At 34.6% G+C, this 16,053-nt stretch overlaps 1 protein-coding gene across 2 annotated transcripts in view; it reads right to left on the bottom strand.

The window, feature by feature from the left end:
- Nucleotides 1-16,053, bottom strand: part of LOC150107400 (kelch-like protein 5) — a 270,095-nt gene that overhangs the window by 169,560 nt on the left and 84,482 nt on the right. For both annotated transcript variants that reach the window (XM_090391266.1, XM_090391267.1), the window contains one exon: nucleotides 1,123-1,454. In XM_090391266.1, the coding sequence (XP_090247392.1) occupies nucleotides 1,123-1,454 (332 nt within the window). The remainder of the gene's footprint in view (nucleotides 1-1,122; nucleotides 1,455-16,053) is intronic.

Genomic DNA, 16,053 nt, shown 5'->3' with positions numbered 1-16,053 from the left:
CTCAGATCCTTTCCTATATCATTGATGAACAAATTAAAAAGTAGTGGTCCAAGAACAGAGCCCTGAGGCACACCACTAGTCACAAGCCGTCTTTTAGACTCAACTCCTGAATAAACCACTCTCTGGTATCTCTCCATCAACCACCCTCCTATCCATCCCCCATCTGCTCCAGTTTACTGATTAGGGTTCCATGTGGTATCCTGTCAAAGGCCTTGGCAAGGTCCAGTAGAATCACTATAAACCCATTACCCTTATCAAGTTCAGCCATCATCGTCACTGAAACTTCAAAGAAGCTACTGTGGTAATCCATTTAAAAGGCAGCCTCAATAGGAACCAAGGGATAATCCTTAATCCTTGCTGATATATGGAAGACCCTCATAAGATCACTTAGCATACCAGAATTCAACTTCACTAAAAATTACATAATGTACTTGCATAACAATGTCTGACATCACACATGCTTCATGCGTTTGAAGTAAGTAACACGTCTTTTCTATTATGTATAATGTTTAGTACTTGTTTATGTTTCTTTCTTGACCTGTTTTAAGCTGTTTTGCGAAACTAGTCCGCTTAATGTGTTATTAAAATCTTCCACCAATATATCCCAGTCTAATTTTATTATTGAATTAAAGTTGGTGGGCGAAAAAAATAGAATTATTAAGAATATAGTAATTTTATTATTGCAAATATTTTGAACAGAAAATAACTGGTCATCATCAATGCATCAGCATAACCACAAGGTGAAGCTACAATAAAGAGTGTCAATCCTATTTACAGAGCAGATCCATGCCACCTAGTGGGCAGTTACAATAAAATAAGATTACAATTAAGACCAAATTTTAAAATTAAGTGATTTGAAATAAAAATTTAATTTAATTAGATAATGAAATGACACAGCATTATATTAAATTTAAAAAAAAAAACAAAATGGGGAAAGAGTGTATTGCTTGCCATTTATAAGGATGAGACTCTACCAAATCTTGGCAATAGATAAAGAGGGTCATTCCAATTTAAATTTGGGCGGTGTAGAAGTGCTTCAGCACTCTCTTTAAATAACACAGAGATATAATATACTAAACAAGATATACTAAACAACAAAACTTAAACCAATGTTGTTCTAACCTGTATAGCAATATTCTACCAACGATTGAAGGGCATTTGGATCAACATCTTGCATAACAATTTCATGCTGAGCAGCTTCACGAACGTCACTTGTGAACATAGCAGAAAAGTAGTCACTTGCTGCACTAAGGACTAAACGATGAGCAGGAATACGATGAGTACTAACAACCAATATCACATCAGTTAGCTGGTTTTTCTGGAATAAATCTTTCATTCTTTGTAGACTGCTTGTGGCATGACTGGTAGAGCAGAATTTTTCATCCTGATGTGCAGAATTAGGCTGCTGACCAATTACAAGTAAATGATTCTGCTGCTGAAATTCTGAGTTGATACTACAAAAAACACACACACACACACACATTACTATTAACTTATAATATTCATAAAATGATCACAATCCTAATAATAGAATATTAAGAACTAATATCAAAACAAAATGCATATGATCATAACTATAAATTATGCACCGTTAACATGAATTATTAAGTAAGAAAATGGAGAGCCAGCAAAATACTCACTAGAGGGTGTGTACTCCCCACTCCTGCCAAAAATTTATCAGGGAGATATTTAGAGACCAGTCTAAAAGATGTTCTAAAAAACTGCTCAACCCCACCATCTCATTATGCCATGTGGATGATCTGTTTCTCTGTTTTGTCACAGAGAAAATGACGCATTTAAGATCAGATTATCACATCAAAACAGCTAGCACTGTACAATAAATATCCCGTTAAAAAAAAAAATAACAACCTGTCATACCTCAGTTGCACGGCAACTTAACTGATCCATTTATAGAAAAAACTGCACACAACACAGGGAGATTATATCAGTTAATAGTCACACCATTTTCATTCATAATAACATGACATTAAAAAACTTTAAACAACTAACAGGACAAAAATCCTATGCTCTAATAATATGGCTTCACCACCAAGCTCATCTCTGCACATTCCGCATGCTTGTAGCCAATGGCAATTACTACCACTAGATTAACAGATGAGATGCCAACCTCCCTCCCTCTACAGCTCAAGCTTCAGAAAGTCTAACTAACCCAATGTTTAGTGGACAAAGGAAAGGAGGGAAATGCAGCTTTTAGACCTTAAAGAAATCAGCATGTTAACCCATTGTTTTCAAAAATCAGTTCCAATCTTCTGATCATCCAGGGTTTTACTAAATGGAAGCAAACACAAACTTATCTGTTAAGGTCAGATTGCAAGACATAAGGTATCAAGATTTTAGAAAAAAAATTACATCCATTTACACCACAGTTACTCATATCTTGCTGATGACAATAGGGACACCTATCATGGAATATGCTTGAAATGCCAAATTACTTCATATAAGTAAATATAAATATGAAACTCTTTCTTGAATCTGCCTTTGCTTAAATTCAGTCATTTAGCAGTATGCAATTGCCACACATGCAGAAGACATGTTCCTTCCTCAGACTTTCAGCAAAACAGCTCAGAATGCCCAATTAAGACTGAAAGACCAAAGGAAAGTGGCTTCCTTTAGGACTGCAGGCTTCACTTCTTTGTCCTCACTTCAGTATCACTTACTTGTTTCAATCCTTTCTTTTCATGCTTACATGGTGATCAGAATACATTATGAAACTTATGGATACAACTACAGTGTTAGAGTAAAACTTTAGTTTAATATAAACCAAAATATACACTTGACGTTTCGACCTTCACGTTAAGGTCATCTTCTGGAGTATATGTATATATACAAAGAAACAAGCTGTATTACATGGCATGCTAAAGTTACTAATCAACTGTTAAAACTATAAAAAAAAATCTCACTTACATCAAAACTAATACCCCATTACTGGGAAACAAAATATATTCTGGTTCTCCCAGAATATATGGTGTTCCCAAGGTACACAAACATAACGCTCTGCTTCGGTCAATAGTTGAGGGAATAGACAACCCTAATTATCACCTAGCCAAGAAATTAGCGTCAACACTCAAGGAGTTGGTAGGTCATTTCCCCTCCTATATAAAGAACACACAACACTTCATAAGCAAAATTAAAAACATTACACTCAGCAAAGATGCAGTTTTGATGTTTCTATCCTTTTCACAAATGTCCCAATCAATGACATAATTCTTCTTCTACAGAAGAAATTTCTGCCTGATATTACGGCTCACTTTGTCCACGTACTACATTCCAGTTACTTCGTGTGGCAAAATAAATTTTACCTACAAAAAGAAGGTATAGTCATGGGCTCACCACTATCCCCCCCAACTGCTAATTTTTATATGGAAGCTTTTGAGCAACGTGCTCTTCATTCCTTTACTCTAAAACCTACAGTTTGGCTTAGAGTAAAGGAATGAAGAGCACGTTGCTCAAAAGCTTCCATATTTGCTCTAATGAACAAGCTCTTAAACAAGAATTAACAATTATTAGCAATATATTTGTAAATAACAGATATAGCAAAAATACTATTAATAAAATTCTTCATAAAACTTCATCAAAAAGTAATATAGATTACAGTAAAACCATAACACTCTCATACATTAAAGGGTTATCAGAAAAAATTAATAGTATCTTAATGCCAATTTTAAACCACCTTTAAAATTAAAAAACATATTCGACACCTCTAAGGATCCTCTCCCCACATTGGCACACCCTGGAGTTTATTGCATCTATTGCACCTGTAACTTACCTTATAACTTACCTTATATTGGGGCAACAGGATATACAATCCCTATCCATAAAAAAAGAACACAAACGACACATTAAATATGATAATTTTGGTGAAGCAGGCCTCTCAGATCACGCTCTTAACACCCTACATCGAATTGATTGGAAAAGTACTTGTTCTTTGCATCATTCATACAAAAACTTGATATGAATGGAAATTTAAAGAAGCCTGTGAAATTTTGATTAACCACCCTAATCTTAATAATAAAAGGGGCTTAAAAATCCCAAGAATTTGGATGGCACATTCAGCTCACTTAGTTTCCAGCAAACCCTGACTTTAGGACTCTAAGAAATTTTTCATCTTTTATTGGCCACTATCCACACCAGTTGTTGCAATCTATATATATACTTATATAAGTAATTTTATTTTGGTTTATTTATTTATCTATTATTTTCTGTATGAACATATTACTCTCCACTTAATTTAACTTTGTAACCTAATAGATAATAATAATAGGACTCTAGTTTTGATGTAGTGTTTTTTTTAACACCAGAGGTCAGGCAAATAGTTTAACGTTTGATCAGTAACTTGAGCATGCCATGTATATTGTAGTGCAGCTTGTTTCTTTGTATATATATGTATACTCCAGAAGATTACCTTAATGTGAAGGTCGAAACATCGAGTGTATATTTTGGTTTATATGAAACTAAAGTTTTATTCTAACACAGTAGTTGTATCCATAAGTTTCATAATGTACTTGTTTCAATAATGAAATATCATGAGTTGGCATATTGAAAAGAATTATAAAACCAGAGAAAAACTCACGTAAATAACTTTATTAGCATAGAATTTTCACCTAAGTATCATAGGCGTCTTCGGTACAAGATCACAGGAGGCAATTAAACATTAACAGATAATTCTGAAAACCACCACCTAAGTAGCTAATATCCTCAAGGGCTCATTTTAGTGAGTATTTTAATGACAAACCTGAAGTACCTAGTGCTGGACCATGCCTTACTTCACGTAATATACATCTGTTATATTATGTGTAGACTGGTTCCTCCCCTTTTTTCTTTCCTTCTTGCTCCTTCCCCTCAATACTATTAGAGCAGGGCTTCCCAAACTTCTGGATGTCAGGGCCCCGCCTTTGGAAAAATTTCAACATTTCACGGTCCCCCTCGATAATATAGACATATATTATTATAATATTTATTGTATTTATATTCAATACAAAACATACACAGCGAATATTGCAAAAATCAAATGCAAATATTACATTTTTAGCATCTTGCATACACATTTGACATGGCACATGATCTCATATTTTTATATAGATAGATATATTGTTATTGTACATTTGCAGTACAAGCACATGAAACGTAAAATGATTATTAATAAAGAAAGAATTAAAAACATAAAAGAAGTTTAATAACAATTTAATGTGATGGATGTGTTTCAATACTGCTACACAAAATGTCAATATCAGGTGAGTGAAATATTTGAAACTGCAATTCTTAGATTTCTGCTTTAATATTCATTAAGCGCCGAAATACGCAGGAAGCGAAATTTGTGAACACGCACCAATGTACGATTTTTTTCCCATTAAAATATAAAAAATAACAAAAAAGAAATAATAAAAATTAAATACCTTTCTATTAAGATAAAAATAAAATCTACTTAGTCTTAAAAGATTTTCAATTTGTTTTCATTATTTCACGGGCCCCCTCAACAAAACCTACAGCCTCCAAGGGGGCCGCGGCCCACAGTTTGGGAAGCGCTGTATTAGAGTATTCGAGGGCTAGGGATGAATCTTTCCTATTTTGCTTTTTCATCTCATCTCATGTGGAAAGGGACGCTGCAACCATACTACTTTCTTCTTGCAGTGACTTCACTCTAAAATGCTAATATGGTTGTGCCTCATAACACATCTCATGCTGCATCAGTTGTCATGCAAAATAATCAGAGCTTAGGCAGAGGGTCCTGTTCGAGAAGTATATTACAGTCTCCACCAAAAGTCGGTGATTACTATGAATGAACAACAGAGAAGGTATAAGATTAATCTTAGAGGGAATTTTACACAGGCACAAGGAATGTTCAGGGTCTACAGATGGACTACTCTTGAGATTGTGTGTAAAGAGATGAAAAAGTATAAAATTGGTACCCTGGGAATTACAGATACCAGATGGAATGGAGAAGGTCACTTCAAAAGACAGGATGGTAAGCTAGTTATTTATTCAGGTGGTGACTCCAAACATCGTGGGGCTAGCTGTGATACTGAAGACAGCTCAGGCAAGAAGCTTTCTTGGTTATAACCCCATTAATGATAGGATACTTTTCTATTAGACTTAAGACTCAGCCTACCAGTGTATCAATCATGGTAGTTTATGTACCCCACAGATAGGCCTGAAGAAGAGAGTGAGGAATTCTACGAAAACTTACAAACTGTTTTGGACTGCTTACCAAGGAGAGACATACTTTACATCTTAAGGGACTTAAATGCATAAGTGGGAAAGAGTATGAGAGTCAGGCCAGAGTGTGGCATGTTTGGTCTGGGTGAACATAACACCCATGGTGAAAGACTGTTGGAATTTGTCCATGCTAAAAGATTAGTTATTACCAATACCTGCTTCCAGAAACACCCACGGTGGACCTATACTTGGATATCTAACATTGGTTGGTCAAGGCACCAGACTGATTACATCCTGGCTTTCCTGCAGCGGAAGACAAGCATATCTGATGTGCATACTTGTCCTGGAGCAGATTGTGGTACAGACCATCAGCTAGTAAGAGGCAAAGTAAGACTAAGACTGTGAAAACTTCCAGGTCAGGCACATCCCACTAAATTGGATGTTAGAGTAATTCCTAGTGGATTCACAGACAAAATATCAACTCAGTTGGATGATTTTTTGGAGACCAATGAGGAGAACTTACCAGAAATTCTTTGGGAAGAAGTCCAAGTGATAATACAGGATACAGCAAAGTATCTCAGCCCAATAAAAAGACCAAAAGACTCATGGATATCAGATTCATGGGAACTAATCAAAAGAAGGCAGCTGAAAAAACAAAGACACTGGGACTGAAGAATATAAGAGATTACATAGAGAACCAGGACAAGAAAAAGTTCTATACCAATAAATGTGAAGAGATAGAAATCCAGATGAGGAGGCACAATTATAAAAGGCTGTTTTATTTAGTTTGTGACTTAAAGCACAGTTTAAGCCCAAACTGAATGTCATCAAAGACAGGAATTGAGCATTACTAACAGAAGAGGTGGAAATCAAAAACAGATGGAAAAAATACTGTGATGAACTGTACAGCGGAGTGGATAAAGAAAATGTGGAACCCTCTCACCAGGAAAATTTTGATTTGGAACTTCCTCCACTTAGGCATGAAGTTGAAACAGCAGTTAAGCAGAAGGCCCCAGCTGCAGATGAAATCCCAGCAGAGTTAATTAAGGCCACAGGGGATGGAGGGATAAGAGTGTTTCAAAGATTGATTACAAGGATATGAGACAGGATCATAGCCTAGAGACTGGAAGAAGTCGGTTTTCATACCACTACATAAGAAAGGTGATATGAAGGCATGCAAGAACTATAGAACTATTAGTTTAATAACTCATGCAAGCAAATTTTTATTGAAGATCATGCTAAATAAGATTGAGGCAGAGATGCCTGAGGAACAAGCAGGCTTCAGGATAGGTAAGGGTACCAGAGATCAGATCCTTTGCCTTAGACAGATCATAGAAAAATATAAAGAATTCAGACTTCCTCTGGTAATGTGTTTCTTAGACTACTCGAAAGCTTTTGACTGTGTTGCGCATGTGAAACTGTGGAAAGTAATGAAAAGAATGGGTTTTCCCTAACACACTATCAGGTTGATAGCCAACTTGTACAGGGAGCAAGAAGCCACGGTAAGAACAGGTGTTGGATTGACTGTCTTCAAGTTAGAAAAGGAGTTAGGCAAGGATGTTTATGTTCTCCGCACTTGTTTAGTATATATATATATACTAAACAAGTGATGTCCTCCACATATGTGGAGGACATTATGCATGAAGCATTGGATGAGCTCAAGACAGGAATTAGGATAGGAGGTAGATTGATCAGTAATCTGAGGTATACTGATGATACAGTACTCCTTTGTAATGACATAGAAGAACTAGGACTAATTCTTGACAAAGTTAACAAGATCAGTAATAACAGAGAACTTCAACTCAATTCTAGCAAGACAAAGATTATGGTTCTCAAAGGAAATACAAACAGAGAAGCTCTTGAGAAACAGGTGTACCTTAATGGAGGAAGAATTTAGGAAGTCAGCAAGTTTAAGTGCCTGGGATCCATTATTAATGCAAAGAATTGCTGTTCAGAAGATGTCAGAAGGTTAGGAATGGCTAAAACAAGTCAGAGACTTGTTTAGAATCTGGAAGGATGGATCTATCTCAATGGGAACAAAGTTGAGGATTTTTGATGCAGTTGTTTTTCCAACAGTGACTTATGGATGTGAAACTTGAAACTTAAAGAAGTCAGATAAGAAATGGATATCTGCTTTTTGAGATATGGTGTTACAGAAGGCTGTTGAGGATATCATATACTGAAAGGCATACAAATTAATGGTGTTAGAAAAGATAAGTAGAACTTTAAAGCTCCTTAAGGATATTGACAGAAGAAAGTTAAAATATTTTGGACACATTGAAAGGATAGAACGGGGACTTCTCAGAACAGTAATAGAAGGTAAAGTTCTTGAAAAAAGAGGAAGGGGTGGACTATCAATGAGATGGATGGATTGTGTGTGTGGAGTGACTGATCTTCAGAGTTGACGCCTCCAGAAAAGCAAACAGGACTACATGGAGAGGCCTGGTGTGGTGCATCACCCAGCATAGGAGTGACCATATGGCATCTGTGGATGCCCAGTGAACATATAGACAGAAGTAGCTAATGTAAGATAACTATAAAAGGTCAATAATTTCTTAACTTATTAAATATAAAATTATATACATTGAGACAAAAATAAAGTTAGGAAAGATTAGCTGATTTTAAAAGTAATATCTCCCACAAAGTAGATGAACACAGACCATCAGATCTGTTTAAGTTAGGACAGTGAAATAAAGTTTCACACGTTTCTTTATAAAACTGTTCTATGAGGAAACAACTTTTATGAATAACTGTTCCAATGAACTCTACTAGAACAGATCAGTTTACAAACGAGAAGTAGTGAAATTAGTATTGTAGCATATACTATTATAAATGATTTTTGATTCTTCATAACAATGTTTCATTGTCTAAACAACAACAGGAGAAAATAAATAATAATTTTAAAACTTAGTATATATATATATATATATATATATATTTTTTTTTTATGTTGAGCCCATACACAGGAGGTTGGTTGGTCAACCTATAGTACATTAGTACCATGTATGGGTGTTGGGTTGGGAAATCCATTAGTATACTAATGTTTTGCTAGATTTTTCTTACCAGCATGTTCAGAACACAAATTGCAACCGTGGTAAAGCACATGGTGGCACTAAATTAGGGTTGCAGAAATGATTCAATTTGTAACCAAAAAAGAACTAATAATGCCCTAATAAGGAACCCTCTAGGGGTGTCAGATAAAAAGTAAATTAATTCAGAGAAGTTAAGATAAATTAAATGTGGTCTTAGAATGTCTCCTAGATATTTAGCAAATTAATGCAACCATAGTTGTTGAGGTTAGGAGAGTATTTCATAACTGATGCAAATTTAAAAATAGTATTTTTGGAATTATGGCTGCATTAATTTGCCCAACACTTGAAAGAGACAGTCAGTCTAAGACAACATTTAGTCTGAATTATTTCTTTTTTTATCCAGTCCTGCAAAGAGACTTGGTGAGACATTAGTTCCCTTGAAGTTATAATTTGAACTACTTATACAACTATTTAATTGAGTGCAGTGTGCCTTACCACATTTGTAATTTGTGCTCTGAAGATCTTCTTCTTCTTCACACATTAGATGTAGTATCTGTTGCAACCAAAACTTCATCTACTTTAATAGTATCTTTTAATCTTTTTTTAGGTCTTCCTGTTCTTCTCTAATTCTTTGGTTTCCAACTACAGACTTGTTTTATTATTCTACCTTCACTTCTTCTTTCCACGTGTTCAATCCATTTTATTCTTCGGGTTGCTACCCAATCGTTTATTGCTTGTATTTCACACTGTTTTCTTATATCTGTATTTTTTATTTTATCTAATCTAGTTTTATTTACTATTTTCTTAATATATTCATTTCACCTGTGCTTAACATTTGTCTTGTTTTCCTAGTGTTTGGTCTTGTTTCTGCATTATATGTCATAATAGGCATGAGTACTGCTTTATAAATTCTGGTTTTTGTCTCTACTCTAAGATGTTTATTTTTCCATATTGTTTCATTCAAGCATCCTGATATTTTTGTAACTTTTGCAACCACATCTGACTTCTAGATGTATACCTAAATAGTTGTAATTCGTTATTTGTTCAATAATAGTACCTTCCAATTCTAATTTGCATCTTTGTGGTTCTTGTGATACTGTCATACATTTTGTTTTAGTTTTTGATATCTTCATATTATACAATTTTGCTGCTTTATTAAATGTATGTAGTAATATTTGTAGCTGAGTTTCATTTTTATATATTTAATATTACATCATCTGCATAACATATAGTTATTATTATTCTATTATAATGAATATTGTTGGACTTAAAGAGTCTCCTTGTCTAATGCCATTACTAATTTTTATCTCTTTACTTATTTTTCCTTGTGTTTTTATTATACAGCTATTATTATCATATATTTCTTTAATTATTTGTATTATGTTTTCTGCTACTTTTCTTCTCTGCAATATTTCTATTACATCTTGAATTAATATTCTGTCAAATGCTTTTCCCAGATCTATAAAGCATATAAATATTTTCTTATTATATTCTATTGTTTTTTTTTCTCTATCAACTATCTGATTATCAATATTGCATTCGTATATGATCTATCTTCTCTGAAACCTTGTTGTTCATCTAATAGATTAATTTCCTTTGTTATTTTATTATTTAGGATTCTTGCTAGTACTTTTAATGAGGTATTTAATAAATGTATCTCATATTTAATAAGTCTCAATCATATCATGTCTCCTTCTTCTATCCACCAAAATCTGCAGTCCACATTCCCTCAGCCAATCCTCATAACTAACACTGTAAAGTCCTGAAACCATCTTTGTTATCTGCCTTTACCCTTTCCACAGTTAATTTATTCCCTTCAAATCCTGGGGACCAAATCTGAGAATAATAGTCTAAGTGTGGCCTGATCAGAGACTTATACAATGAAATGTTAACCCTTTTATCTCTGCAGGTCAGTGTCCTTCTCATAATTGCAGCAATTCTCTGTGTTACCTTCACCACCTTTGCAATATGTCCCCTAAATTTCAGGTTTCTATCAATCATCAACCCCAGATCTCTTGTCTCCCCTACTTCCTCCAGTATATAACTCCTCCCATAGAGTATACAGCATCCCATCGATGTTTCCCAAAGCTCAAGACCTTACATTTTGCTGCATTAAACTGACACCCCCATTCATTTACCCATCTATCTAGCTTATTCAAATCCTCTTGCAGAACTACCTCATCTGCACTATTACTAATAACCCTTCCCAGCTTCACATCATCTGCAAACAACTGAATACCCCCCCCCCCCTGCAATCCACTGACAATGTCACTGATCTTAAGGGTAAACAATATAGGTCCGAGTACTGAGCCCTGTGGGACCCGACTTGTAACCTTATGCCTCCTTGAAACTGCCCCACCATACACAACTCTCTGATACCTATCGGACAGCCAATCCTGAATCCAGTTGACCAACCTGACATCCAAACCCATGTGCTGCAACTTAAATATCAGCTTATCATGTGGCACCCTGTCAAATGCCTTTGCTAAATCCAAGAAAATGGCAGTATATGCCTTTCCCTCTTCTACTGCTCTTGTAACTTTATTATAAAAGGCTAGCATATTACTAAAACAAGAGCACCCCTTAACAAATCCATGTTGACTCACAGATAACATTACCCAATGCTGTATACGGTCCCTCACTAATTTCTCCAAAATCTTAACAACTACTGATGACACACAAACCGGCCCATAACTAGACACTTCCAGTCTGCTACTGTCCTTTTGCAATGGCACTATCTTACCTTCCTTCCATTCCCTGGGCACTTTCCCATAGCCAGACTTTCATTGAAAAGCCAGGTAAAAGGAGCTGTCAGTTCTTTAGCACATTCTCTCGAAACTCGTGGTGAAATACCATCCAGTCCTACAGCTTTACTGACATCCAGAGTACTCAGTATTTGAACACACTCTCCTCCTGCACCTCTAAACCTTGAACCTGTCCCATCCCTCTAGTATTAAAATGTACTCCTCCAGGATGAAATACTCCAATAAAGAGTTCATTGAACAATTCCACTATGTCCTTTGCATCATCAGTCACTCTATTCCCATTTTTATCCCACAATGTCATTCTTCCACAATCATTTCTCCTCCTACTGGCCACATAGCTAAAAAATTCCCTAGGATTTTCTTTGGATCTTAGGGTCAATCTCCTCTCATATTCCAGTTTTGCCTTCCTTACCATACTAGTCACTCTCCTGGCCTGTGTCTTATATGCTTCATGCATCTTCTCTTCACCTGTCTCCTTATATCTCTTCCAATAGCCTCTTTTTCACATGCAATTCCTGTTTATATTGTTTGTCATCCACTTTACACTAAATTGTGTCCTCTTCTTCATTATATGATAGCACTAATGATATCCTGGCCTTCCAATTCCTCCCTACATGAAACTTCCCCAAGTTTATATCTAAGACTATTATAATCACCTGCCATATAATTCCACATACGTTCCCATCTCTTTGATACTCCTGCATGTCTATTCATCTTCCAAGTCAAACCATACAGTCACTCTCTCTCCAACTGGTGAGAGAGATGTCAGCTCAGTTATTATCCACTGTTCTGATGCTATAACCAAATCCAAAACTCTTGAACCTCTTGTTCTCTCTATTACATGTTGCCTAAGACATTTGTCCCTCAAGAATTCTAGCAATTCCATTCCCGTATTGCTACATGCATCTTCCTCTCCCCAATTTATACTGCTGTAGTTACTCCCATAACAATCATTCTTCTTGCACTTGCCAAGCTCAACTGTCTAAACATCTCCTGGTCCCACTTTTTCAATTTTTTAATTGCATTTTCAATTTCTGTTATTTCAATTTTCGTTTCTGTTGTATTTATTTCTTCTTCTTGGTTTGTTTGTTTACTTATCTAGTTCTACTTTTGTTTCAACTGTCTGGTTATTAGGGTTTTTAAAATAATTTTCTAATTCCTCTATTTCTACTTTCAATACTGGGATATATTCTGCTTCTTCCTTCTTTTGTGTATTAATAAATCTCCCCATTTGTTTCTGTATACCAAAGAAATCATGTTCAAGTTCTTTTGTATATGATTCTTAAAATTGATTTTTGCTTTCTATTTTCTTTTGATTAACTTTATTTCTTATTTCTTTATATTCGTTCCAATTATCTGTTGTTTTCATTTGTAGATATTTTTCTTTCTTTTCTTTTGTTAATATTTTTATTTCTTCATTAAACCATGGAGTCCATCATATTCTTTTTTTTAACCCCTAATACTTCTGTTTCTATTTCAGTTAAATTTGTTTTAAAAATCTTCAGTTATCTTCTGCATGTTGTTCACTGCTTAATGGGTTATCTTGAAACTTTGTTTTAATCTGTTGTAGTATAATGTTTATATACTTTCTTCTTTTAATAATTCCACTTTAAATTTTATTTCAGCATTGTGTTGGTTTTCTTTAGATTTTATTTTCACCCATTTCTTGTAAAGTCTTAGTTTACATATTAATAGATTATGATCACTTCCAATTTCTGCTGATGCTACCACTCTAACATCTTCTATTTCTGATGGGTGTATTACTTTGTTACATATAATATATGTCTATTATTGATTCCTGTCCTCTTGTGTTTCCAAAAGTTATTCTATGCTATTTTTTCATAATGATAAAAGGTATTTATTATTTTTAACTTATTATTTGCACAGAATTATATCAATGTTTCTTCATTAAATCTTTGCATGATTCCATTTATTGGTATATTTCCTATTTTTGCATTTAAGTCTCCCATTATAATAAATTTTTCATTTGGTTTTATTTCTTGTATTAATTGTTGTAAGTCCTCGTAAAAATCTTCTGTTTTTTCTTTTCATCCTTCTTCTGGGGTATATAATGTAATTAGATTTATTTTACCTCTATCTGTTTTTATCCTAACTGTTAATATTCTTTCATTTATATATTTATATTCTTCTATATTTTCATATAACTCTTTATGTATTACTATTTCTACTCTGGCTTCAGCTCTATTTTGTTTTTTTTATTCCACTGTATATAAATATATAGTCCTATATGTTCAATCTTCCATTTCCTTTTTTTTTTTTTTGTTTCTGTTATGCTGCATATTTTAATGTTTCTTTTGGCTATTTCTTGTATAAGTTCTTCCACTTTTCCATCAATTGCTCTTACATTCCATGTTGCTAGTTTTATTATTCCATATCGTTTTCTTTTCCTTTTCTGTTTCCAATCGATATCCAATTTTTCCATCCGATTCATGTTTGTCTTGGTTTCTCAAGCAATACTGCTTTACGTCCAATGATGGTTGATGGCCCAATCACCAGACGCCTCCCACGTTAGCAGGGAATATTGATGTAGTCTTCATGCCTAGGGTGGCCCTGCTGGAAGATCAAGCTTCTAACATACTTCACCTACATCTTCTGTGCAATTCTCTAACACGATGAGGTGTGGGTAGGATTTAGAGATGGCTCTGAAGATGCTTGTTAAAAATCTGGCAAAAAAAAATAATTATAAAAAAGTAATTATTTATTTTCTTCTAGTGTTGCATGTACCATGAAGCACTTTTACGTATAATTGTTTCAAAACAGGTACATAAGCTGTTGTGTTTGTAGAAATTAAAACGGAAACTAAAATTTACTACTAAATTACTTTAACAGATGTAAAATTATTGCCTTAGTATCTAAAGGTGTCTTTAGTATGGTGACAATGGAACACAATTATAACTATTATTTTTGAGGAATTATAATGTATACTGAAATTAACTTTAATTAATACTTCCAATATTTCAGAAACAGGAGTGCTTAAGGGTCAAAGCTGTATAACCGAGAAGAGACCTCCACATAGCCTTTAAAAGAATGCGGGGAACCGACCAGGGATTCTGACATAATGTCCAATCCTCACCTTCTCATGCTGCACCCTGTTAGGTATCTACCTGGATACTGAACAAATGAGGATGGGCTGGAAATTTGGGATTTAACTGACCAAATAAAAAAATTATAAAAAAGTAATTATTAACTTTCTTTTGTATTTTTATTGGCTTAAACCAAAATACAAAATGACAGTACAACATGAAAGAAATTCATGGCAGCTGTGGCATCACCTGGTTAAACAAGGTCCCATTGTTTTCACCAGGGAACCAGAGCAAACAGCGAAAAGTCAGATACTGGAACAAATCTTAAAACACACCCCAACTCAACATCGCTAGAGGTCAAGATCGGTACTATCAACATAAGAAGTCTCAATGGAAAAGAAATGGAGCTAGTAGAGGAATTTGATAAGAACTAGATTGGCATAATACGGGTGACAGAAACAAAAAAGACAAAAACTGGGAAGATCTTTCTGAGCAATAAATACAAAATGTTATATTCAGGCAATGACAATCAAGGAAAAGAAGGAGTAGCCATAGTATTCAACACTAAATACGAGGCTAATCTTCTTGAATGGCTAATCTTCTTTTGTATTTTTATTGGCTTAAACCAAAATACAAAATGACAGTACAACATGAAAGAAATTCATGGCAGCTGTGGCATCACCTGGTTAAACAAGGTCCCATTGTTTTCACCAGGGAACCAGAGCAAACAGCGAAAAGTCAGATACTGGAACAAATCTTAAAACACACCCCAACTCAACATCGCTAGAGGTCAAGATCGGTACTATCAACATAAGAAGTCTCAATGGAAAAGAAATGGAGCTAGTAGAGGAATTTGATAAGAACTAGATTGGCATAATACGGGTGACAGAAACAAAAAAGACAAAAACTGGGAAGATCTTTCTGAGCAATAAATACAAAATGTTATATTCAGGCAATGACAATCAAGGAAAAGAAGGAGTAGCCATAGTATTCAACACTAAATACGAGGCTAATCTTCTTGAATGGCAGGCAGTCTCA

Source organism: Typopeltis vanoorti, chromosome 4 (genome assembly GCF_054136105.1).
Source record: "Typopeltis vanoorti isolate ZY-2024b chromosome 4, IOZ_Tvanoo_1.0, whole genome shotgun sequence".
Taxonomy (NCBI): domain Eukaryota; kingdom Metazoa; phylum Arthropoda; class Arachnida; order Uropygi; family Thelyphonidae; genus Typopeltis; species Typopeltis vanoorti.
The sequence above is the reverse complement of the archived record's forward strand: the minus strand, read 5'-3'. Positions and strand labels throughout refer to the sequence as shown.